This window comes from Excalfactoria chinensis, chromosome 2 (genome assembly GCF_039878825.1).
Source record: "Excalfactoria chinensis isolate bCotChi1 chromosome 2, bCotChi1.hap2, whole genome shotgun sequence".
NCBI classification, from domain to species: Eukaryota; Metazoa; Chordata; class Aves; order Galliformes; family Phasianidae; genus Excalfactoria; species Excalfactoria chinensis.
The window spans coordinates 115321267-115348392 of record NC_092826.1 but is presented as its reverse complement, the minus strand read 5'-3'; the positions used below and the strand labels follow the sequence as shown (position 1 = coordinate 115348392).

At 43.0% G+C, this 27126-nt stretch overlaps 1 protein-coding gene across 1 annotated transcript; it reads right to left on the bottom strand.

Moving 5' to 3' along the window:
* Window positions 1-320: 320 nt before the first annotated feature.
* GGCT (gamma-glutamylcyclotransferase) lies at window positions 321-7115 on the bottom strand. The gene is made up of 4 exons (XM_072329611.1): window positions 6935-7115; window positions 5739-5884; window positions 3490-3625; window positions 321-1730 (listed from the first exon to the last, which is right to left on the bottom strand). Exons 1-4 carry the CDS (start codon window positions 7046-7048, stop codon window positions 1581-1583), a joined length of 546 nt encoding a protein of 181 aa, XP_072185712.1. The 5' UTR covers window positions 7049-7115; the 3' UTR covers window positions 321-1580.
* Between the last annotated feature and the right edge of the window lie 20011 nt (window positions 7116-27126).

Here is a 27126-nt window from a genome sequence, read left to right as displayed (position 1 = left end):
CTTTCCTCAGCAGGAGCCATCAAGTACCCACCATCGGTTCACTCCGCTGGGGCAGCCAGGTGATTATTTTCCATTTTCTTCTTGCTACAGTAGAACACCCACTTAAAAGTGTCCAAGGAGCCCAGTAAGGGTAAAGCAAAACAAGCGGTTGAGGCATTAAGGTGCTGGGCCGTTTGATTTTTGTCCTCTATACTGCAGTTGCATTCATGAGAAGTACAAAGAGCCAAATAAAATTTCAGTTATGCTTCTACATCACCCACTTTATAGCTTAATAAGTGACACTGGTATTTCCAAAGAACACATTGCACAGGCACAGGGAGGTTTGGTAACTGCGTTTTTATTTACTCAGGTTCAGACCAGACAATGCTAATACAGAAAGTACCGTGTTTTACTGCATTTGCGGTACCTAGCATTAAGAACAGAACAGCAGCTACACACATCCCTGGCAGAAGTCCACAGGAGTGAAAAAATACAGAGGAGACATGGTAAGTTTGCTACTTTTTCATTTTTTTCCATCTAAGCTGTCACACGGTGACACCAATTATATCTTACGGCACAGAAGAGAAGCCGTAGTTCAGTAGCTTTGCATCATACAGGCTTCCAGTTTTCCTTTGTCATCCTCAGACAAGGGGCTGCCACGTACCATAGATTGTGAAGTACTGTAAAAGTACTGTAAACCTCACAAGTGCCACCAGTTTTGCAGGAGATTGTCAGTGCTGTGAGAAAAAGGCAACGTCTGTTAATAGACAAATTGTTAATAGACAAAGCTATGACACAGATGCACTAAGATTAACTCGCATGAGGTTTGGTCTGAAGTACAGTGAAATCAGCAAGTCCTAGATAAACAACAAGACAGTTAAAGAAGTAGTTAAAAACCACTGAATTATCAAAAAACGATTACTTAGAATCTGTTGGTTGTTCTTAAGTAGTTCAGCTATGCTTATTATTAGAAAAGGGGAGGCTGTTCTACTTCAAGTAAGATCCTTTGCTGAATGCTGTTGTCAAGCCTGAGTCCCCTTTTGGATTAACACTTTAAAACATGGAAATAGTTAAAAATATTTATCTTCTTAACTATATAAATGGCAACAGTAACAAAACAGGTTCAGATTGGTTGGGCTTAAGCCTTTGTGAAAACCAAAAGAGAAAACCTTTAGAGGTTTGTTGAGAAACTCGACTCTTAAGAAATCTTTGAAAATCTTGACAATTGTGTATACGTTTATGAACAAAGGGCCTGATCCTGCAGCCCTTACTCCTCAGAGGGTAACAAATGAAAACAGCTAGAAAAATGGGCCTTTTCCTTTAAAAAGGTCTGTAAACAGGACGGAAAGCACAAATTTGCACACAGAGCTGCATAAGAATTACAGGAAGCCAATTTACAAATCCGCGTGTACTTAAGCTATAAATACGAAGTGAAGAAGTTGTCAATGTCAGTGTGTCTCCAGACTGCAAATTATGTCTAATAGTTTACTGTAGATGAACAGCAAACTCATCTTTTCTTGATAAATAACGAAACGGCTGATCAGCACAGTGAGGAGAAGGATCTAACTCAAGGTGAATGGCCAAGCAAGCACTGAATTATTCTATGCAAAATTTATTTTGTTTGCTTTAATAGTAGCTTCAATTTCTTCTAGGATTGGCACCGGTCCTGCATAGTTATTAGTTTCAATAGCTTCTAATTTCTTCTGATACTCAGCTGGCAAGCCATTCTGTTTTGCACCCATGCAGATAACCTATGAGGGAAAGGAAAACAAAAAAAAGACTTCAATTGTAATGTTAGTAAGAACAGATCCCTCCTAACATTTACTGAAACAGAAAGAACCACTGAAGGCAACATGAGAAATCCAGGGACTATCAAGGCTACCTAAGATTCTGAAATGCTACCAACATGCTCAAGAGTCCACAATTAGGTTGCTCATTCAGTTATTGAGATCAAATCCGAAGCACAACAGTGAATGCCTAGATAGGTTACAGGAGTAACAGAAATTAATGCCTAGCTTAGTGAAAACAGATTCCTTAGTTGTTACTGCAGCTTTCCTTCTACATTAAAAAACAAACAAACAAACAAAACAAAAACAAAACCCTGAGCTTTTAGCTCAAGAGAAACTTGGTGACTACAAGACGGAAAGAGGAAGATATAGGAGCCAAGGCTTGGAAGACACACTAGCAAGCTGTCAAATAGGAGTGAAGGGGGTGCATAAAAAGACTTCAGAAGCTGACAGTATTGCAAATATTTACTCAGGCATTCAACAGCCAGGATACCCAAGGATGAAGTGCCTAGAAGCGATTAACTTTAACACAAGAAGTACACAACAATAGATGGATGCAAATGCAGTCACCTTTATAAGTTTCTAGCCTTCTTACCTGGATACCTTAAGCAAATAAACTAGGGTGAGGTGTGGGTGGGGGGGACGCGGAGAACATCCTACCTTGACAACAGCAGGGAGGAACATTTATCTGGACAAAGTTGCTAAAATTGGAAGTCTACTCTTACAGTATAGTAGGGAGAGCTCAGGTGCAGCAAGAGGCTCAATGGATCGATTCCTTGAAAAGCCCTGAAGATCTGTTTTGACAGGAAGCAGGAGAAGGGGGAAGGTTTGTGAAACAGCAAAGCCTGCTTTCTAAGCAAGCTTCCTCTTAAGAAATCCTGTGCCAGCAAAGCAGGTCTTTGCTGTGCTCCCAGAAGATAATTTGTGGGAGCCAGTTCCTTAGATCAGATAGGAAAATGAGATATAACAGATTTGAGCCCTGTTTCTTTGCTTTTGGTTAAAAAACAAAAAACAAGAAGAAAAAACAATGCTACAGTGATGGCTGTTTGCGATTGCTAATAACTGCAGTATTCCAGACATGCAGTCATGCCACCCTAGTCTAGGTCCTCATCAGATCTCACAAGCTAAGCAGGTCAAGCCTGCTGCGTGACTGGATCATGTGTCTCTACAGTCAGCAAGTTCCAGAACAGCTCTGAAACACTTTTGCCTCACCAGCCACCAAGTGAGGACCATGCAGTGCCCTGTGGTGGTGGAAGATATCCTGTGATGTACTCAGGATGCAACTGGTGAAATGAGGCAGGTGAATTCCTGTATTAGAAGATAGCTAGACTACAAGCCAGGTACTGTGTTCTCCTCACAGAAGTTTCCTTCTGTCCTAGAACTATACTTCATTGAAGTGGAATATGTTATTTTTTTTAGTTCCAAACAGAAAATTGGAAACAACTGGCATCTTTTGGAAATCCTTGTGTCACTCATCACTAATTCATGAGTTAAACAGGGGCTTCATGCAAAGCAGAACTAAAGCAGATAATAAAACTGATTTAGTACATCTTTATGAGCTGGCTGTCATCTGTAAGCACCATTACACTAGTACGTTGCACAAGGATTAAGTTGTACCTTAACATTAGAATTACTCATGCCTTTAATCCACTGTAAATAAAGTACTTATTAAACATGACTGCATTATATATTTCTGCTCACTCTCTCCTGATGCAACACCCACCTTTTTATACTGTGGAGAAGGGGGACCACAAACATAGTCCTTCATCTGGTAGCTTCGACAGGTCAGAACCTTTCCTTCTTCAGCATGGACATTAACTTCTATTGGGACATAAATGCCATCTTCAACTCCCTCTTGCCTAAAAATGACATATATTCCTTTCATGCCCAATAATCAATGTGTGAGTAACATCTTTCAAACTGTGCAATTAGCACAACAATTCAGAACACTGATCTGCACTGTTATCTAACTTAAAGAAATAAAGCAAATATATTACAGTATTTTTCGTTCAAATTACTTTCATATCCAAAAATTAGTTTCTACAGAAGAAACAGCGTTCACTTTTGTCATTTCAGAACCTCAGGAAAGATGACTAGCAGCTATCTTGTAAGACTACAGAGTATTGCTTGTGAATTGGTTACTGTGCAAGTGGTAATCTACAAGAGAAACTAAATCAAGGATATCAGATTACAAATAATTAAACATTTGCAAAGTTTTATCTTGCCACTGTGTTACAATTGGATAAGAAGAAACTGGCACAACTCTTGCAATGAACATTTGAAAGTGAATAATCCGAGGCAACCTTTAATTTGTGCAAGAGACCTGTACAGTAACAAAGAGCTAATTTAGGGCAAATATATAGATATGGATTTTGTTTTTCTAACTAGTAAAATCATGCTGCCTTAGGAAATAAAAAGCAAGTACAAAACCAGAGCTACCTTTTGATTTTAACCATTCACATTTAGCTACCAATGGATGTCTGAAGAAACGGTAAGAGCTAAAGAAGCAATACAGAGTTTAAGGACAATGAGGTTTCAGGTTTAATTTGTTTATAGTCCTGTATGGGGCCAGAAGCTAAACTTGGTAATCCTTGTGGGTTCGTTCCAACTCAGGATATTCTATGATTCTACTATCATTACGAAAGGCAAGAATACATCCTATTTCCATCCATTCCCAGTTCACAATCTTGGCACCAGTGAGGCAGCTAGGAAAAGCATCTTTTTGGTGAAGTTATAGCACTTAAGTCTCTAGCATCTTAGCTAGCCTTAAAGGATATCCCCTCTCTAAAACAAAGTCAGGGATCTGCAATTCCATGGCATGTAAGCAACATTTTTTGATGTTAAAATATGAAATACTGCTCCTAAAGGAGAGAATGTAGTGCTGCTATCAAAGCAGGTAATGCCAGACAGGATCATTGCCTGGTGAAGTTTATATACTTCAGGAAAGAATAATTTAGTACAGTTCAGTATGGGTCAGCGGAGGCTTGGTTCCTCATCCCCAGCTGATGGGGAAGAAGTAGATAAGAAAGCAGTGACATGTGAAGCTCCCATCAATCAGGTGCATGCTACCTAGATGCCTTCTTTGGGACTAGCACTCCCAAGCAAGACATTATAGTGCTGACTGTGCCCCTTCTCATTATCTAGTCAACAGTTTGTTATCTTCCAGCTTCATTGTAGGCAACGAAAATCAAGTTGGAGCTTCACATTTCATAGCCAGCATTATAAGGACATACCTGTGTAGCACAGTGCAGTCATAACCAAGGTTGCTATAGTACCAGAAGCAGGAGAAATATGTTAGCCTAATGCTTTTACCTAGTTTAATATGCCTTCTTTAGCCTCACTAGCCCATACTTCTGCTGCAATTATTTGACAGTAATGAACTGCTTGAACAATCCTTGTGCATCAGAAGCGAAGTCCTTCCTCAGGCTCTGCAGGAAGTTTTGCTACTCCTTCATTTGTTTACCCAGATGGTCTTTCAGACTCTCTAACCTGGGTACAGGTTGGGAACAACTTGCTCAGACAACCTTTGTCTTAATGACTGAACATAGGCAGAACATTCTCCTCCACCATGCACTGCGATGGTGCAGGGAACCTCTCCCATTTAAGTACTGCCCCACCTCCCTGCCTGGATCTTCCTTAAGGACAAAGTTTAGAGGCATTTATGGAACAGAATACTGTGAGGAAAGGAGTTAAAAAAAAACCAAAGTGTAACCCACCCGATGTATCAGCTCCAAATCAACATCATACTTTACTAAAATATCCCTAAGGTAGCTTTTGCTTGAAAACAAAGCTGTTTTAATCTCGAATATTTTAGAAGCAGTTGCACATACTGTGGAGTGATCTGCACGTATTAAAATCCAAAGCATCTTCTTGATCGCAGCAAATCTTCCACACTGCTTTTCACAGAAAGTTACCTCTTACTTTTGAATTGCTCTCTAAAGTAATAGAAGACAGCAAAGTTAAGTCACCTACTTATCCAGTGAACTTATATTGCTAGCGTTCAATTTCCACACTATTCCCCACACTTCGTCTCCAGGGCTCTGAACAATGGTAGCTGTACCTCCATGCCAGATAGAACTTGTCCTGCCTTGATGATGGCCAAAAGTGAGCTTAAAATCCTGCAAATGAAACCAATGCAGACAATCAGTTCCTACTCCACTTAAGATAGGGACTGTGATCTGTTCTTCATGTGAAAAGGGCAGCTAAAGCACAGCCTACAAGTAGCCAGCTGGAGCCGCAGGAGGAAGAACTGATAGACCCAAAGGCAGGATCTCAAGGGGGCAGAAGTCAGCCCTTTTCATCTCTCCAGTGGGAAAGGGGCAAAGGGGAGAGAGGCCTGACAGAAAACAATGCTGGCAGAAGTCTCATCTGCAGACACCTAACTATTAACTGACCATTTCTAGCGCTGGGAGAAAAGGGGTAATAACGAAGCTTCCAAGACAGGGAGCTTTGGGCCTTTTCCTCATTCTCTAATAGAAATGCCCAGTCATAAGATACCATTTGTGTGTTTTCTCATGTCTTATGCTGTTTCATCACTCAATCAGAACATTCCTGGGTATCTTTAGTTTGAGACATATGCCTCCTTGACTGAGCTCTACTTATAGGGTGGCTGGGTTGAAAGGGACCATAAAGGTTGGCTGGTTCCAACCCCATGTGAGTATTGCAAGATAAAACATTGTTTCAGAAACCAAGTGCTTCTTTTTTCTTACAAATAATACCAAATGTTGCCATAGAGGCAAAATAGAACAACCTGTTCTTGCATTTTCCCAGGGTCATTTCACACCTGACCTCACAAGGGTCAGTGTTTCATTCCAACTTGTTAGACAAGGTGTAGCCCTCCCTAGCAGCACGGAAGGGAAAGAGCTTTACGGAAGCCTGCTTGATCAGTAAGAAAACGAAACAAAGTGGCAAAGGCGAAAATGATTAAGAAGAAACAAACAAACAAAACAAAACAGCAACATAGTCAAACAAAGCCTACACAGCCACCAAGCTTTGGTTACATATATCCGGGCTCCGATCAGCGCTGTAAGGACCCTGGACAAGGCCCTGCCGGCAGGGAATCACGCAGCTGAGCCCGACTGCTGCTCGCGGGGCAGCCCCAAGGAAGCTCTCCCGCAGAGCCCACTGAGCTCACAAATCGCTCCCCCCTCCTCCCGCCCCGCACGCACCTGCAGGCGGCCCCGGGCGCAGAGCGCCGCCGAGGGGTTGCGCAGCAGCAGTCGCTCCCGCAGCAGATTGCTGCCGTACGCGAAGTACAGCACGCCATCCTCGCCCACCTCCATCGCACCGCTCTCCCACCGGCCCCACCGTGCCGCCTCTGCAGCGCCCGCCCCGCGCCGGCTGCCTGGGCTGGGCCTCCATGCAGCGCCGCCCGCTATTGGCTGGACGGGAGGTAGTGACGTGCTGATGGTCCGGAAGGTCAACGCTGTTTTGGGCTGCGTCAAAGTGGCCACGCTTTTTCACACAAAGGATTGATGTGCGGAAACAAACTCTATAGCCTGTTTGGTTTGGTTTCTGCGAGGCACCCTTTCCGTTTCAGTAGCAAAGTGTTCCCTTTTCATTTATTATGGGGTCCTTTTCGCTCTTTAGGACAGTGAGGCCATGGCACAGCTGCCCCAAGAAGCCCCATCCCTGGAGTGCTCAAGTCCAGGCTGGATGGGATCCTGGGCAGCCTGAGCTGGTGGGTGGCAGCCCTGCCCATGGCAGGGGTTTGGAGCTGGGTGGGCTTTAAGGACCTTTCCAACCCAAACCGTTCTGTCATTCTTAGAAAATATCACTGGCAGAGCACACCCGTGCTCTTATGGCCACAGGCAGCGATGTAACCATGTCTGCAAAATATAATTTAAAGAGGGAGTGTTAACTCTGAAGCTCACTGACAGCACAGTAGATTTTCCAGACTGGTCCAAACACACAAAGGACTGCGTCAATTAGGAATTAGCCCTTGAATTCCCTGTATCTTCTTTCCATGGCACCAGGATGTGGCGTAGCTCAGGATACGACTGGACAGGAGAAAAGGGAGCTTGTCTCACATTTGTCAGGAGCATGTCTCACATTTGGGAGGCTCCCAAGGATAGGGTGCAAAGGAAAGCTCACTGGTGTTGTACATTGTCCATGGAGGAGATCAGCAGGGTTATTTGTACCACAGAAGTAGGATTTCATTCCCATCAGGTTTTTATCCCTAAGTAAAATTTACTCCTGAGTCCCCTCATATCCTACTTAGGATTTTAGGGACCTGAAAAACAGTGTTAGGCAGTGGGATAAGTGAAACCTGCTGAAATATATGTCAGTTGTTCACTGTGCCTCCCTGCCTCCTGGCTGTCACAGCATGAGCTTTAATTAATACTGAAAAAGAAAGAACTTGGAGGACTAATAAGTGCATCTGATGCAAATGAACCACTTGTGCAGTCCTCCCCACAGCTTTCCTCTCCTCCTCCCCCAGGAGCCTTGGCAGGATGTGCTCTGTAATTAGTATATTGGTGAAATGGTCCCTATTTGCTGCAGGGCAGTTATTACAGCTGTGATAGCTTCTTGATATGATGTGCAAGGTCTGGGGGGCTGCTGAGAGTTTATATTCATGCAAATGAATGTATATGATTTTATAATGTGTTGTGGTGTTGCTGTGCTCATTTCTTCCTTATAAAGTAGAGACCATGAAATCCTGTGCAAGTTCAGCCTCCTGTCCTGCCCTATAGGGCAGCCTGGGGCTCCTGATGGCTCTGACCAGGGGGAGTATCCTTCATTCATTGCTTGAAATCTGGAGATGTGAAAAGGGGGAGTTTGCTTTTGCAAACTGATCCCAGTGTGTGCAGTCATGGCATGCAGCTAGCTTTAGTCATTTTGGCTCATGAACACATTGCTCTGCTCAGTACTTCAGGTACTTGCAGGTGTTTGACTTCAGTAACCAGTTTGAAGAGCTTGCCAAACATTACATCAGCTTTCACATGACCTACTTCTGTACTTCTTCTTTTGTGCTGTCCTTTCTGTAAGCACTTCTGTGCTGTTAACCTTCAGCCTGCAGAAGATGTTGAGTGGCTCCAGCCCCTCTGTGGGGTCATGTCTTGTAGACATGTGCTTTCCGCAAAGCAGCATTGTGGTGCTTTGTAAGCTATGAAGGCAGCTATGGCCTGCTGGTGCAGGAATGGAGCAGGGCATCCCTTTGAGCAGGACAGGAGAAAAAGCCTGCTGGAGGAAAGGGTACTAACACAGTTTTGCTTTCTTTATCAGATACATCAGAGATGCATCATTAATTGTCACATATGTGATACCTAGGGTATAAAAGGCAGAGAAGTCATCCACAGGCTGCACCTGCAGATCGTCATCAAAATTGATGGCAGTGCTCACACAAAGTCACCCAACAGGTGAATCTCCCCTTCTGAGTGCAGTTATGGTACCCAGGACAGTGAGCCTGGCACATAGAAAAACCAGCCCTTCAGAACTTTGTTGTGGTAATCACTGTATGACTGCCTCACCCGTGCTCTCATCATTTCTTTGTTGAACAGCAGCCATGGAGAGCAGGATTTTGTTTCATACAGTCCCAGCTGCTCTAGTCTATTTTACTGTGGAAGTGCAGCTCATGCTATTCCACCATGTGATTATGCCACTGTACACACATCCTTCAGTGCCCATCCCTGCAACTTCTGGGCTATTCCTGCCACCCCTGCAGGGAGCTACCAATCTCTTTGTCTCTGTCTTTGTGTAAGTAGTAGAAAAAGGCAAAAAGTAGGTCTCAAACAGGTGAAGGCAGATCTAAGAGGACTACCTCCCAGTCTCTGATTTGTAACAAGCCATAAAATAATTGCTCGGCAGCAATATATAAATCCAAAGCCAGGATGTCTGAGGTGCAGTGCTTTGAGTGGGCTTGTTCCTCTGACAGAGCTCTGCATCAGAACTTTTCTTGCCAGATGAGTGTCATTGATGTGAGGAGCACTCGTGGCAGAAATTCAGTCCCAGAGCACATCTATTATTCACGCGGTTTGCAGAGTGCAGGGACTTACAGAAGTCCCATCTCAATGAGGCAGAGAATGGCTGATAAACAGGAGAATAACAGCATTTTCTTCCATGACACATGTGGCCCTAAGCATCTCTAGGGATGCACATTTGGTAGCTGATTGAAATAGGCTTATTTCATCTCTGCCCTCATAGGAAGCCCTGATTCATTTTTATTACTTCAAGCAGTCAGGAAATATATATATATATATATACATTTTCAGCAAGACAGGGCAGGTCCTCATTCCTTCCTTACGACTCACAGGAGAATTATGATGTAGGGAGGGAGGATCATCTTTGGAGCTGGTGTTTTGTGAGAATGTCAGTTGGTGCTGCTAGTGCTGGAAAACAGCGAGGTACATGAATTATTGCAGGTAGCGGCTGTCGCTGATCGGGTCAGTCAGGACTGCATTATACAAAATGCTCCTCTGTCGCTCCACTGCATTCAACCGAAAAAAAGATTAGTTTTAGATGAGTGCTAAGAGCATCTGACCACCAGGTGCCACTCTTGCTCCACAGGGAATAAGGGCAACTGTAAGGCCAGGCGTAGTTTGCAGGAAAAGCCGGAATAGGCCGACATCACTGGTTTTGTCCCTGTCTGGATTGCACCAGACATCATTCATTTTGTCCCTGTCTGGATTGGACTGAACAAGAGGTTTAGTAGTTGCTTTAAGCACAATAGTTACCCCTTCAATTTTGGCTGTGGAATTCAAGCTGAAGGTTTCTGCTCCTTAACCAGTCTGTTTCTCAAAAGCTGGTGCTGGGTGACTGGCTGGAAAGGCTGGAGTTGCGATTGAACTTAAGAGTATGATATGCACATGCTCTGAAAATCAGGTCATTTAAAGCAGTCTTAGCTTCATCAGGCCATGGCAGAGGTGGCTGAATCCTGTAGTTAGCACTGCAAATGCAGGCTATCCATATCATCATGGCTGGGGAGGCTGCGTGGTTGGACACAGAGGAATTTCTGAGTTGTAACTTCTCTGCCTGCGGTTTGTTGCATGGATGCTCAGCGTGTAGTGAATCTGATGCAGGTTTCTGTCCTGTGCAAAGCTTCAGGAAGTAATATTTGAGGCGATCTTAACAAAACTTACAAATATCTACAGTACAGGAGTCAAGTAGATGGGGACGGGCTCTATTTGGTGGTTCTCAGTGACAGGACAAGGGGCAAAGCTGCAACACTGGAAGTTTCATCTGAACATGAGGAAGAACTTCTTTACTGTGAGTGTTATGGAGCACTGGTACAGGCCATTCAGAGAGGTTGCAGCGTCTCCTTCTCTGGAGATATTTAAGACGTACCTGGACACCTTCCTGTGTGACCTTCTATATGGAACTTGCTTCAGCAAGAGGTTGGAGTAGATGGTCTCCAGAGGTCCCTTCTAACTCCTACAAGTCTGTGATTCTGGGCATAATTTTTGTCTATGAAGGTTTCTGTCATAGGGAACAGAGTCCTCAGTTCATTTAAGCATGAGATCAGTGCCTTCTGGAGCTACAGCCATTGCCAGCCTTTCCAGGGCCCCTTGCATGCTTTGGTTTTCATGGAGAAAAGCAGGATTCCTATCTGCTTGCAACCATGAGAGCTGTCCTACCAGTGGCCCCAGAGGATGACTTATGGGATGCTGTAACCACTCTCATTTTTCATGACGAAGGGGGCAGAAAGGACTGATTTGTACTACTCTTGGTTTTCCACTCTTGGCTGATGTTTGAGCCTGAGGCACCATGTGGACTTCACATATGACCATACATCACATCAATAAAGTCCAGTTTTCCTCTGGTTCTGCTTGCCCTTGCTCCTCTTTCCTTATCTCTCCCTGATCTTAGATAACTCATTAGGCCCGTTTTCAAGATAGCCTACAACATCTTGCTCAAGGTCTCTAATCAGATCTCTTCCTGTTTGAGTTCCCCACAGGTTTAACAAGCCTGACATTGCCTGTGTCTACTTCAGCTGGAGGCCTTTTTTTGTTTACTGGTTACTGCTGTTTACCTTTTCTTTTCCCAGATCATGAATAGAGATGTGAAACGCAAGGTCATTGGGGGCCGCTAATTTCCAAATCCCAGAGCAAGTGATATTTGAAGAACAATCCCATTATGTGATTGTGTTATTGTCCCTTACTGGGTTTTCGCAGGGAACTCATTCGTCATAGAACAGCAGGTCTCAGCTTCCTGTAGCACTCTTAAATCAATCTCGTGATATTGCTGAAACTTTATTTTAGTATCTTCCACTGTAATTGCTTAATCGTTTTCTTGAAGAAGCCATCCTGCTGTATTTACTAGCAATCAGACTTTTCAAGAGATTACCTTTTTAGAACACAAGAGCTCAAAAAACCCACACTTCAATCCAGATATCCTGAAAAAGCAAGGAACAGAAAATGTGTTTACAAATGTCAGCCTCACACTGGGACTGTCCAGTTCTTTGGGTTTTTTTGACTGGTGAGTGAGGTGCTCCAGACAGGGCTGATAGGGGCAAGGTAGGGAACATAACATCCTTACTTGTGTGGAGGGTAGCTATCCCACAGAGGCTTTTGCAAGCGTGTTTTCAGTGTCCTTCTACTGATGTGCTTCCTGGAAGAAAGTGAATCAGCTGAACTCCAAAGCCAAATTTAATCTGCTGTCTGTCTCACACACATTGCTGAATCTGTGCTCCTGCTGGGACAGAGTGATGTGGTATTTTAGTTTATTTCTTGGATACAAATAGGAGGCACAGTCGTGAGCAGTCCAAGTCACTGGCTTGGGGTCCTGCTTCACAACTGATGTGAGAGAATAATGCAGGAGAATAAGCTGTGACCTTGCAAACAATGTCCAACTGCAGATGATTGTATGAGGACAAAAAGCTGCTGCCATTGCTTCAGTAGCTAAAGAGTTTATGGCAGCTGTTACTTGCACGTCTGTGCCAGTGCTAAGGACTCCATCTGGCTCCAGCAGTTTTAGTTTGCAGGAACAATTTTCTCTTCAGTGAGCACTTTTGATTTATCTAGAGCATCTAAACCCTTCCACAGCCCAGTCTGCTGGCATGCTGCTGTACCCGCAGATTTGTTTGCACCTGCAGACTGCCATACCTGCTCTGCAGAACAAGTTCTTCCCACAGTGGTAAGCACTCAGAGAATTTAAAATGTAAAGCTGCTGTTAGAATAATCACAATTGATGATCAAAATTTGCACCTTATTTTCCCCATGCCCATCTTTTGTGGATAGAAGTGTGGTAATGCAAATGAGAAAGAAAATACATTCCGTTGTCCAGCTGGCCTTCTTCAAAGGGCTTTTTGCCCATTTCTGAATCAGGAACCAGATGATTTTTCATAGCACGCACCCTGGATCTCCTGCTCCTCTGCAGGCTTCTGGCCTCACCTCCCACCCATGCTCCATGTTGGGGAGACCACCTTGGTGGGTGCTGTCAGCAACCTGAGCTTGCCCCCAGCGTAGTGCCTCTGGGTGGTGCACAAAGGGCAGTGAAAGAAATAAGCGCTTGTGCCCCCTGACTCAGAGCTAGGGAAAGTACAGCGTATCATCCTGTGATCACCCAAAAAACGGGGTGCTCCTAAGTGACCAGCTGTGTGTCCAATGATGCCTTGGTCTGCCTGGATGAATGTCTTTTCAAAGGCAGAACTTCTCCTCATGCTGTTCTGAGTGTACTGCAGTCATTGTTCTTTGCTCTCTTGAGGGTTGTACCTGCTCCTACAGCTAATTTAAATTAGCTGTCTCTACTAATTAAGGCATCCTAATTCATGGAAAAATACTGAGCCTTTATCAGGCACGTCCTGGCTGGAATACAAAGTAAGAGACCAGAGGTGAGCACAACAGAGATTGCTCTTTTGCTTTAAATAGCTTGCTAATGTGAAAATGTGGTTATAACCAAACTCTTGTGAGGACGAAGCTATTTTCCCATGGCTATAGCCCAAGTCTGGACCGTTTCTCCATTTCTGCTCTAACTTCCATTCCATACAAAATGGTGCTACCTGAGAAAAAAAGCTGTTTTTTGTTTGGGAGGACTTTAAGCAGAGGAGAACGTGAAAGCAGTGTTACTCATTTCCCTCAGAGGGGTGACCCTGGAAGAGGATGGCAATCTGCCCATCTGTCTTCCAGCCCTGTGGCGAGCAGTTGGCTCAGAGGTAACAAGGAAGAAGTGGGGGAGGGCGTCCTTCTCTTCTGGTTTGCTATTCTCCTGAACATCTCACACCAGCTGTTTCTCTGCTGCCCAGACACATCTAGCTCCTAACAGGAGTGGGGCTGAGCAGCAGGGGTGTGAACGCCAGAGCCCCAGGGGCTCTCTCACCAACAAGAGCAGAGAGGAACATTTGGTAAGCGCTCACCATCACAGATCACTGTGATGATACATAATTTTTAGAGGGCACATTCAAACAAGCAAAGTACTTACTATCCAGTTTTATTTGCTTAGAATTTAATCACTCTTGCAATTGAGGAAAAAGACTAGAGTCCGCCTTCTAATTTAAGCAGTACGAAGTTGCCTATCATCCTGACACACTACATGTGTGAAACTGTGTACCTCTTCTCCTTTAGGGAGTAATAGCCTTATCATTCTTTTACCTTCCCATTGGAACACTAAATGATCCTTTGAATTGTTCCAATGGATCATTTAAAAGAAGCGGTGAATGTGAAGCCCCTCATTTATGTGATATTTCTCTAGCATCCAATTCTTCTGCTGAGGCAGATCCAGTGCTCTTGACTGATGAAGGCTGAAGAATCTAATCTTTGTTCACAAAAGTTTTTGTAGGATAGTGCCACAGTTTGTTCAGTTTAGAGCGGGAGAGGAACGAGAAAACACAGAATGGTTTGGATTGGAAGGGACCTTAAAGACCACCCAGACCAACCCCTTGCCATGGGCAGGGCTGCCACCCACTAGCTCGGGCTGCCCAGGGTCTCATCCAACCTGGCCTTGAGTGCTCCAGGAATGGGGCACCACAGCTTCTCTGGGCAGCTGTGCCACAGCCTCACCTCCATCTGAGTAAAGAATTTCTTCCTAACATCTAAACTGAATTTCCCCTCTTTTAATTTAAAGCCATGTCCCATTGTACTATTACTATCAGACCACATTAAAATGTCTGTCTCCCTCCTATCTGCTCTTGGTGAAGCTGTGCTGGCTGTTACAGACCACCTCTATGTGAGGCTCATTGGCCTGTAGTTCCCTGGGTCTTCCTTTTTCTCTTTCTTAAAAATGGGAGTGATGTTTCCCTTTTTCCAATCACTGGGAACTAAGCATCTGACAGTCATGACCTTTGAAATATGATGGAGAGTGGCTTGGCAACCACAACTGCCAGCTCCCTCAAGATCCTGAGTTACATATCATTCAGCCCCACAGACTTGTACATGTTCAGCCTCATGAGATGGTCCTAGATTTGCTCTTCCATTTATCCGTGACTGCCCCATGTGCCATGACTTCTAGCAAGCTGAATACTTCCTCTGCTAGAAGCCTTCATTGTCATCACACAGGTGTTGATATTACCATAGAAATGCTATACATTCATTCATTACATTACCAAGAACAAAGATTTCCTAAACGTCAAAGGAAATATGGAGAATTAAAGGCAACAAAAGAATGAATCAGCTTTTCCACTACAAACACACAGGGAATATGCTCTCAGGAGTGACTTGCTTTGCCTCCCTCCAGGACACACACATGCATAAGAGTGTTGAGAGCTGCCTTCAGGATCAAGTGAAGAGGTGCAGCCAACAGACCCCATCATTCTGGGTTAAGGAGAGAGAATGGAACTAATCAGATGATGATGATAAAGCTAGGATTTTAAACATAAGGCTAATCCATCCTCCTTCAGTGCGTGGAATGAGTAGTCTCCTCTGGACGAACCATCAGAAGCTCCTTTAACTGTGCTGGATTATTTAAAACTCAATTTTGCAGACTATTCCCTGGGAATTATATTTTAAGCACTCTTGTGGTGAGCATAAGACAATTCGACAGAGGTCATTTCTGTCTTGTTTGATATCGATTTCTGCTCGATGAGGAAGCATTTTAACTGGGTTAAAGAGTGTTCTTCTCTGAGATGCTTAAAATAGGTCCGAGGAACCATTATGATATAAACTAATCAGCTGGACATCAAATTCAGAGATGATCCTGAAATTGCTTAGACATTGATTCTTCGTTATCTTTTCCTGGGGAGCCATATTGCTCAATTCTGTTATCATCGAACTGCTGCCAGAAGGAGGACATTTCAGAGAGCAGCAGCAATACAGAAAACTAAGTTGCTGTGGGTTATTATATATTTTTTTTTTTCCCCCACAAAAGATTATCTGAAAATCCTTCTCAGTATTTTAACAGTGAATGCTTGTGATCAAAGAAATTGGAGCTTTGGTACTTTTATACTGCTTCTCAGTGGAACAACACTATTACTCATGATTACAAAGCCCATCAGTAACAAGAAAACGGGTGTTGCAAGTAAAGCATTATACTCCTCTCAATATTATAAAGACGTCAAATTAAAAGAAATCAGACAATTAGTTTACTCCTTGAAAGTCCTATTGAACTTGTCCGTGTAAAAGGAGAGCAAAACTGGGACCTTTCTTCTCTCTTTTATGTTCATTCCTGTTTGTTCTGTGTGATTGAGAGCCTCGGATGAAAGGAACAATCCACAGCATGTACAGCGCCAGCCTTAATCAAACCCCATAGAAATCAATTGGTAAATCTTCCTCAAGAGCTGGACTAAGATATGAGCTCCCAAGATATGAATCAGAAGCTGCCAAACCTTAAGTAGTTGTCTCTGCCCTAATGCAACGTTGCCTCTCACCCCAGCCCATTTTGATTTAAGACCCTTTACTTTTCCTTCCTGGAAGGGGTAAGTTTGTTTTTCACTTTAAAGTGCCGATGACACAAAGGTAGCAGAGCATCGAGAGCTTGTGGGAAAATGTTCCTGGACGTTTCTCTATCTAAATATGGCCAGGAGCTAAGAGAAGGTCACAGCACTGATGTAAGTGCATAGGTGTGATTCTGTACAGTTGAGACGTCGCAAAAATAAATGTACACAAAGAGAGCTGATGCACTAAATCCCTGTTCACTGCTGGAGCTGAATGTTCCTGATGAGTGGAGCAGGGAGCTCCCCTGAGATCTGGGATCATAGTTCCAGGCAAAAATCCACTGATGCAAAGGAAAATTGCCATTTTCTTGGAGGGGTGTAGGATTTCATAAAATCAATCTATGATCCACCCTGGGGAAGATCCTGTGCTGGCCTAAAGTGGTTGAGAGCTCTGTTATTTAATGTCAATTGAGGGTTTTGCCTACAGATTTTATTTCCGGGAAGAATTGCCAGGGGCTCTGTGGCTAATGGATGCAATTCTCTATTAAGCTATCTCATTACAAAGGGTATTTATTTCTTTATGTTCCTTCTTTCTGTCTTCCAATTACTCTCGCTAACTCTTTCTCTTTGCCTTCTGTGTCTTACTTTGTCCTCCTCTACCAACAGATTAAAGAACAAAAAAAAAAGAAAGGATCTTCAAACAGCCTCAGTTCTGCTGGTTGACCACTACTAATTGACCCCGGCACCTTAGCACATAACACTCCAAAGTCAACATAACAATTTCTTGGAAAGAGACAAAATCTCTGTGTTTTGTAGCTTGGCATATCTTGCTATTCGAGTTTGCTTTTCTCAGCTCTTGCCCTGAACACGTTAAACTTTTCTCAGTCTCCATTTCAGTCCTGAGCCTGATGAAGTTACCACGTAAGCAGTGTTGTGGATTGCTTAGCTGCATTTTAAGCATAGAAGAGCTGAGGTTATCATTTGAAGTCCCTTCTGCAGCTTTCCAAAGACTCTGAAATAACTGGTCATCAGGGAAAAGTGTTCAGAGGCACAGCTCTGTCCTGGCAGCATGCAGCCGCCTCTTGATCTAGATATAAGGGCCAATGAACTCACATAAAGCCTCCGGGAATTAATGTTTGCAAGGCAAGTATTCATTAAGAGATAAATTCTTGTTCATTTATTTAAAATTAGGTGTTTTTTTCCTCAGACCATGCATGGTATTGCACTTTCTAGGGTTGGAATAGCTGACAAAACCAATGTGACTCGAGAGTATAAACCACAAGCCCTGAGAAGAAGACTAAGTTCTGCCATAGCCATTTCCTTCCCACCTGTATCCAGGGCAGGCATGTTGCAGTGCTGCTCTTCACTGTCCTTGCTCAATCAGTGGTTAAGAAAAGAAGTCCAGAAGTCCAGGCTTGTATTTCTTTTCTGTTAAGATCCTTCTTTGAAAATGGCAGAGGAAAATCTCATCCGATGGCAGGTGTTTTATCCTTTTTGCCAATAATAATGTGAAAAGCACTCCCTGACATGAGAGAGACAGAAGCATTTTGATCCTTATCTTCTGGGGATTCACATTCACACTTCCCATTTCACACAAAGGTGTTGGAAGCAACAGGCTATAAACTACCGTCAGGGGATGGCTGGGGATTATTTTCCATCTCTCCTGTTGTATTGTTCCAATTTTTGTACTTTAATTCTTGCTTTTGTGATCTGGTATCATTCGGAGCTGAACTAAGGTGAAATGGAACAGTTCACTTTGGAATGAATATTTTGATCAAAAATCTCCGTTCTTGTGTCAAATTTTCACCTTCTACCAGCAGAACGCTTTTGGGTGGGGAGGTGCTTAAAAGTTTCTGCAGAGAGCAAATCCTGGCCAATAATCACATTTTCAAAATACAGAGGGTCCCAGTGCGTTGTCCGTGTGATGAGAGATGAGACTCTTCATTTACATCTCCTTTGCAGCTTTAGGAAAGAATGTGTCTTGAAGCAATCTGAACTGTCACTGAATAAAAATAATTACATGAATTCACTGTATGAACTGCTGCACCAGTCCGAATCATTCATTAGCTTCAACGTATGAAAATATCCTGCAGAGAATGAGGGAGGATTTTGTCGGAGAAGTTTAATTTGTTAAAATGTATGGCTGCACAGTTCAATTAAAGTCAGCGGAGTTGAGCTAGTAGAGAATTTGACCTCAAAAGAATAAATCTCTCTCATGTTTTCTTTTATCAGAGTTTCAGTAGATCAGTTTGTTTGCTGGCTGTCAGTTTCTAGGAGTTCTCTGCGGCAATCAATGAAGGGATAATTGCAAATGTCTGTAGCAGAAGCTCTTTTACATATTCTTTTCTTTCATGCCTGGATTTTCTATTTCTTTCTAGAGTGAGTGAAAAGGGTATCTGAATTAGACAGAATTGCTCTTCCAACTTACTGCAGTTTGGAAAGTGTATCAAGATGTCTCCAGGTAAAAGGGATGAGATGGGCAAAAGGGATGGGATGGCGGAAGAGGAGGGAAAGTGGATGAAATAACTGAGTGCAGTGTGCTGTGTATTTTCTATAGCTTTTATCTTAGAAATAGTGGGTGCCCAATGAAAGCTGCTTCTCATATTACCAGGTTTCCATGCCCTTGGCAGCAGCACAGAGGTCGGATGTTCACACAGAACTATTCACTGGTGACCTCTCTGATGTGCTGAGCACAAACACAGTTTTCTTTGCCCTGGGCATGTTGTACTTCTTCTATTCCCACTTGTTTCTTCAATAAACCTACTTACTCTGTCAGCTATAGAAAACTGCCCCTGGCCTCATTTTTGCTGCTTCTTTATCTCAGTGTATCTCATGAAGGAGCCTGGCAATTCAGCTGAGAAATTTTTGTTTGAGTGGTTCCTTAATTTCCAGCCTATACCTTTGGCAATTAGTGGCAGGAGTGTGGACAGCCCCTGGGGGCAGACGTGAAAGTAGGTGTAGCATATATCAATTTTTGATCCATTCCAGGTTAAAGCAGAAAGACACCAGAAAGGAATCATTGCGGTTTTGCTGGTATTTTGGACTTTCTTTATATTTGCTTACAACTAGGGTGAGGCAGCACTAAACCACTTCTGCTGGATTTTTCTTATGACTTCATGCATGAATTAATGCAATTTCCTCTCAGGGTCAGGTTGTTCAAAGATTCTGTGCAGTAACACAGATGTAAATAAACTAACGTAAAATTGAACATTCTGTTTCTTGGAGTATCATAGTATCATAGTATTGTGCGAGTTGGAAGGGACCTTAGAGATCATCGAGTCCAACTCCCGGGATTCGAGCCCTCTGTGTAGCAGAGCGGCACTTCTACCCCCTGCTCCACAGGAGGGGATTCGAACCCGGGCCCCCTGGTGTTGCAAACGGGAATTCTACCGCTGCGCCACCGGAGGCACATAGGAGTATATAGGCTGAGAGAGCTGGGGCTCTTCAGCTTGGAGAACAGAAGAAGGCTCTGGGGGTATGTTACAGCAGTCTTCCAGTACCTAAAGAGAGCCTATAGGAAAGCTGGGGAGAGACTTAATATAAAGGTATGTAGTGATAGGATGGGGGGAAAATGGCTGTAAACTGCAGAAGGGTAGATTTAGGTTAGATATTAGGAAGAAATTCTATACTGTGAGAATGGTGAGAACAGGTTGCCCACTGAGGTTGTGGATGCCCCCTCCCTGGAAGCATTCAAGGCCAGGCTGGATGGGTCTTGGAGCAATGTGGTCTAGAGGGAGGTTTCCCTGCCTATAGAGGGGAGTTGGAACAAGATGGTTTTAAATGTCCCAACCCAAACCATTCTATGATTCTGTGATTCTTCACCAGAAGGTGATCAGGCCATGGAACAGGCTCCCCAGGGCACTGGTCACAGCCTCCAGCTGCCAGAGTTCAAAGAGTGTTTGGACAACATACTTAGATATAGGGTTTAGATTTTTGGTGGTGCTGTGTGGGGCCAGGAGCTGGACTCTGTGGTCCCAGTGAGTCCCTTCTAACTCCAGATATTCTGTAATTGTGTGATCATCTATACTGTTCTGTCTTTAAAGTGTTAGCTCTAGTAATCTGCAATTTAAATGATACCTTACAGAGTCTGAGTGCCTTTTCTATTGTTATCATAACAGACCTGTACCTTCCTTCTGTTGGCAAAAAATCATCTTCTAGGATGGAAGGCTAGCTGCCTGCAAATTATTATGGTTATTATAATCATTATAGGCTTTTCCACTCCAATTTGGGTTTACGTATCTAGATTTGGGAATTTGAAACAACAATGTTGGTGCATTTTGAGTTTTCATTTTTCATCATTACTCTAGAACAATCTAATCCTAAGTAGTAGGTGAGCATAAACACATCCCGTAACAACTACAACACCAAAGAGATGCACCCAATTTTATAGAAGCACTGTCTCATAGAATTAAAAAGGACCAACCTATTATTTGGACAAGGCTTCTCTTTGCAAGTCTGGAACTCTGAGAGCCCAGATGAAAGCAGCATAAGAGTGGCTACTGAACTATTAAGAAACAGGCAGACACCTTGTGGACATGTCTGCTGCACATCTACATGCTCACAAAGCAATCAAATACATTCAGGGACGGCAAGGTCCATCAGGCACTATTAGATCGGATATGACATCTGGCTCAAGAAGTCTCTAAGGCCTGAAATGGCTGCAACTCAGAGGGTATTTTAGAGGAACTAGCCACACGTGGTAGCCTGGTCCCAAGAGCCTTCTCATAAACATCTGCTCCTATCGATGCTCAGGGACAAGATACATTGACCTTCTGTCTGATCCAGTACATCTATTAGTTCTTTTGTATTCGTACTGAGAAAGCAGTGTCGAATTACTGAGGTGATGAAAGAGAATCAAACTCAAAAAGACAGCACTGAAGTATGCATAGGCAGGCTCCTGAAATACAGCTTATTGATGTTGCTCAGTGGGTAGAAGTCAAAATGAAAATGCTTATCTGGCAGCCGGTCAAACTTTGACTGTTCCATATAGAAGGTTATGTAAAAAGCTTTACATATACAGTATAATATGAAACTAATTTGTTTTTGGCAAATAAAATAGCTTGCAAACCATAGCTCAGATGTGTTTTTATTGTGGGTGGTGATTGTTTGCACTGATGTGAAGTGACCCCAGGGAGGACAACCTTTGTGCTCACAGACACGTCAGCTGGGCCAGGCGCACGTGCCGCTCCACAGAGCCCTATTTCATGCTGGTTAGTGTCTTTTGTCATGGTTCTGTCCTGTACCCTGGCCAAATGAGGGCTCTGCTATTCTTGGCACTGTGTCTCTCCCACTTCAAAGGTAATCCCTTCCTCAGAGAACTCAAAGAACAGACCATGACTGGAGGAAAATGAAGGAAAGGGCCATGTCCATTGTCACAAAGCAGCTGGCAGGGGTTGAGGCCCTGCCATCATCCCTGTCAATTATCCGGTGCTGCCAAAGTTTGTAGAAAACTAACCTGGACTCCCATGTCTACAATGAAACAGTGACTCTTAGGACCTTTAGCTTTTGGTCACCTGGCACTGAGTGGTTACCCAAAAACTTTTAAAGTCAAGCATTCAGTAGAAATAGTAACTTCATGGTACGTTTCTTGTTTCCTCTTCACCTCTCTATGATTCCCAATTCCCACCTTTCTCCTTACCTTGCAAAATAAGTGTTCTGTCATTGCCTTCCCCCTTCTAATGCCTGGCTTACTCCAATGAATTCACTTTCAGAAACAGCCTACCTGGTACCTAAAATCCAGGCAACTATTCCTTATTTGTCCTTAGTTTTGAGGTCTACTGGTGCTATTTCAGGTCAGAAGAAGGCCTAATTGCCCTAAAAGCTATCAAATTTTTCCAGCTATCCCACCTTTCTACAAGGTTCAGTACAGCAACTATGATGACCTTGTTCTCGCCATGTTCTTAGATCGTCTCAGCTGCAAGGACACTCATGTCTTCACACATCCCCAGGATACAACAAAAACCATTCATCCTCACCATGCTATTGTTCCATTTGGTTAGATGGACACAGAAGACCACTACACATACACTTTTCTAAGGAGAGGATATTTTTATGTGGAATTTAGTTGAAGGAATCTTCCACAACTGGAAACACTTTGGAGAGAGGACTTCTACACTTGAATCATTAGAGAAGAAATACTATTTTGCTGAACCAGCATAGCCAGTGGCAAGGCAAGGTAGTTAAGAAGGAGTAGAAGGATTGCCATGTTGGGTTTGCTTCTGGAGAAGGAAAGACAGGGCTGGGTACCAGTGATCTGACTTGGAGAGACAGGCAGAAATGAATGCCTAGTCAGACTGACAACAGCTTTCAAAGTACTTGTACAAAATTAGCACCCTTCTTATCTTGTGCTCATATGGACAAGAGAGTAACTGCAGTACTCTATCTGAGAGACAGCACTCTTGGGCATGAGTGATGCATATAACATCTGCCTTTAAAGTGTCTGGCTTTACTGTCCCTGTGCAACAACTACTGTGGCTGACAATAGCCTCTTGCTGATGACTGATGTAACAGTCTCAAGCTGCAGGCAGAATCTCTGCCACACATATTTTACGTTGTCTTTGTCACTCATGACTACACACAGCGCTGACTTAAGGCACAAACCTACCCAACATAAACCAGAGGTTTTGCCCTGAGTGGGATCACAAACCCACCAACTAGCCAATGCTAGAACAGTGTGTGTGACATGCCTTAATGAAGGTCGTATAGCACCAAAATGGAGTATGTGGGTATATGAAAAAATAAATATGCAATTCCCCAAAACATCAGACAAACCCATGTTGGCTCTGACACTGGTATCACTGGAGCTGCTATGTGTTTAAATGCAACCCACCCATAACACATTCCCTTTAATGGTGCAGGGGATATGCTGTTCATGGACACCTGCTCACAGCCCTGGCACTGCTTGTTCTCAATGGGGCATATATGTATAGATGGTGTAAGAAAGTTGGGAGCTTGCTGCTGCTTCATTGAGAGTGTGTTCATGCTTCGCATATGATGAAACTCACACAACCAAATAGGACAAGGAGAATGAAAAAGAAAGGCTGAATATAAGGAAAAATTACAGATATACCAAAACTGAATGTGTTTTTCACATCAAGCATGTTAATTACCACTGCTGTCATGAACTGCAGAGATGTTACTGTGCCTGTGACTGCAAAGGCAAACAAAGGTAACAAAACAGGGTGAAGACTGTAGGAATATACCAATCAACATGCATCTCATGCCCTTCACCCAGCCCAGCTTTGTAATGAAGAGAGCAAGAAGTTACCTCCCTGCTACTGGGTAAGAACGCAGTTTTCAATCTGCCGAAATCAAAAATGATGATGCATGTATTTATTCATCTGGTGAACAAACAAGCTCTTCAGTGCAGGCTGTTTACAAGCAGGCACCACGTAATGGTGAATCTGCACATAGAAATCTTTGTTATCATCAGTATTGCAGGGATCATTCCACTCTTTCGTGTGCTGGCTCTTTTCTCCCATGGAATTTTTGTTCTGTACAACTGACTTTAATGACTTTAATTGCATTACTGAGCCTATGAGTGATCACGAATACTTGTGGTTTAATGTCAGTGTACAGAAAGCAATAAAAGGAACTTGTTATATTATGTCAGGCCTAGTGAAGCAATGCAACAGTGAATAACCATATTGCAGGTAGATATGGAAAGAATTGTAACAGAACGTTTTTCATCCACAGATCTCGTACTAAAGGAGATATTCTGATTGTGAAATTGCAATGGAAATGATTTTATCTAGGAATTTTAGAATTTCTCAGCCAATTTGATCCTGGATGAATAGAAAAAGATGATAGAAATGCTGCTACAAGGACTTCTTAGTACTTCTTCAAAACACGAGGAGTGTATCTATTCTCCTGATTTTGTCTGCAACTACTTCTGTACTGAGAAAAATGCAACATGACTGATTTAGAGTTGCCAGCCTGGAGAAATACTCCATGTTGAGCAGGGTTTTTACACAGCAATTTTGAAAGGATTAATTCCCACTGAGTAGTTTCTGGAATATATCCCCATTCACAGGAGATTACAGATTTGAATACAAAAGTGAATTTCTTGTATAAGTACAGTATTTCTTTATCAGCCTTCTGTGGCCAATTGTATGACAATACAATGTAGATGTCAGGTCACAAACCGTGCTTTCAGGCATGGTTAAAAATCTCAAACAAACTTGCTATAAATCTCTGTGAGTTTGGCTTTTAACCAGAGAGCACAGAGCACAAAGAGGGTGGGAGAGTTCCTCTTTTTCCAGCAGTCCAGCATGACTGTCCAACACTCCCTTCCAGCAGAAGCAGCAGCTAGTTTGGCTTTATAAAACTAGGGCTCAGGCACAATAGACAAAAGGTTGTGCATTTCTGCTGTTCCAGCAATCTGCTGCTCTAATTGTGTGATTATTTTGCTGTTGCCTACAATTTGTCCAGGCTCATAAGCACGTGATCATGAAGAGTGTCCCTGGGGAGGCTTAAGTGATTAAAGCAGCTCTTGATTCTTTGTACAAGAGATGCAAAGTCTAAAGCTCTAAGTCTCAGGAAGGGAAATAAACAGGTTAGAAAGTATTTTGGTTCATCTTCAGAATTAAATCCTTACCCGTTTCAAGATCTCTCAAGGTGAAGATGTTGACCAGAAAACTTTTATCACAGTTTTGTGTATGAGACAAGATTCAAAAACTGAATCTTAGGCACATCATGAGCTTCAGAGCTGTAGTAAAGGGATGCAAACATAAACCGACAAGTAGTTTCCAAAGGGATTTTAAAGAAGGAATGACTGAAACTCTGAAATAGAAAAGTCAGTTTCAAACTGAGCGTGTTTTGTTGGTTTTTTGTCCTTACTGATAGAAAACTACAGATGCTTTTAAAGCTAAAGAAAAATGAGTTTTGTAACTGTGTGCTAAAACAAAAGAACGGCATCTTTAAACTCTGAGGAGCATTGCCAGTTGTCACAGATGATCTTGAAAAGAGTGGTGAACATGAGCACAGGTGGATAATTTGGGTAAACTGGTTTTTGGGCATAGAAGCTAATGAATGAAGGGTCTTTACAATGCAGGTGAAAAGTCCTGGGAAGAAAGTCTCCAGGAAGATTGATAGAACAGATGAAGTTGAGCTAAAGGGCATCACACCCTTCTACTGGTTGGAACTGAATTCCTCCATGCAAAAAGAAATTGCAACCATTAACAGACATCAGTGCATGCTGAACATTTCTGGAGACCAAACAGTGGATCTGAGCACAGTGGGGTGGTGGGTGGAGCACTTCAACAGGGGTGAAATCAACAGTGGGTTGCCTGCAGGTTCTTGTTCATGGCTGACAAAAATGCATAGCTAGTGGTGGTGGCTGTGTTGAAAAATAGTGCTCTGTAGCTGAGAATTTGCTCTGTTAAGTGGTGCTGTTTTGCTCTTCGTATCTGTTGTACTTTCCTTGGAAGTAAATAGGAGGCGTTACTTTCAGAGCAACCTGCATATTTGCAGCCCAAGACAATTCCTCCTCACTTAATGTATTACAGGTGCACCAAGAGGCTGGATGCCCGTGGCTTAGAATGAATTAGAGAATTCCTTTGTTTATTGGACCTTGCAAAGAATGCAAAGAAATGGGGGATGGACCTTGTTCCTGTGAACTGATGAGATACCATGCAATAAAAACAGATTCATTGCAGCCACCAGTATCTTATAACATTTCTCTCCATTCTATCTCTCTCTCATCAGGGGATATTTTGAGGCCTCTTAATATTCCAGCATCTAATACTGTATGAGCATTTCACAAGGAATTGATACAGTTCCGTTGTCTCTTGAGATATATAATCATACATCCCCTCTGCTACTGTCACTGTACAGGGAAATGAAGCAGTGTCTGCTCTGTATCCTGTGTAGATGTGATTTGATAAATGCATTGCAGAATGTATCTGTCATGAACACTTTATTCATGTCTGCATTATTTTAGTTTCTAGAGATTTGCTATTGATCTTAGCTACTGGCGTCTATCTGTGAATCTTCCAATATCAGTCACTGTATTTTTACTTCATGTTTGTGCTCGGTGCCACCAGAAGAAATAAACTTTTCTGTGGGGCAGCCAGCAATCCAGCTCATTTGTCATTTTTAAATGGATACCTAAGAAAGATTCTCTCCAAGCAAAGTAAATCAATACAGTCAGTTACACCGAATGCATTAAAACAAGGATACTTGAAGGGGAGAAAAAAAATATATTACAGCAAAGAAAATCGTGATGGAGAAGTGTGCGTGCAATAAGCATGATGAAGGCTGGGAAAATGGCAGCAAGGTTAATCTATGCCTTGAGAATGAAGAAGGGATGAGAAAAGGGAGCTATAAAATGAAGGGTAGGGCTGAGGAATGAAGAAAAGCCAAAGAGGTAGGCTTTAGGAAACAAAGAAGATCAAGCAGGACAAGAGGTAATGGCTTTATGTTGTGCCAAAGGGAGGTTCAGGTTGGATGCTAGGAAAAATTTCTTCTCAGAAGGAGTGGTAATGCAAAGGAACAGGCTGCCCAGGGAGGTGGTGGAGTCACTGTCCTGGCAGCCTGCAAGAGTGACATGGTTTAGTGGTATGGTGTTGATGGGTTGACAGCCATGCTAGATAATCTTAGTGGTCTTGTCCAACTTTAATG

Coding starts and splice junctions, on each gene's coding strand:
- GGCT (XM_072329611.1), bottom strand. CDS start 7,048: ATGGAGGTGGGCGAGGATGGCGTGCTGTACTTCGCGTACGGCAGCAAT. Junction 5,885..6,934: donor GCGCCCGGGGCCGCCTGCAG/GTGCGTGCGGGG, acceptor TTTCATTTGCAG/GATTTTAAGCTCACTTTTGG. Junction 3,626..5,738: donor AATATAAGTTCACTGGATAA/GTAGGTGACTTA, acceptor TGTCATTTTTAG/GCAAGAGGGAGTTGAAGATG.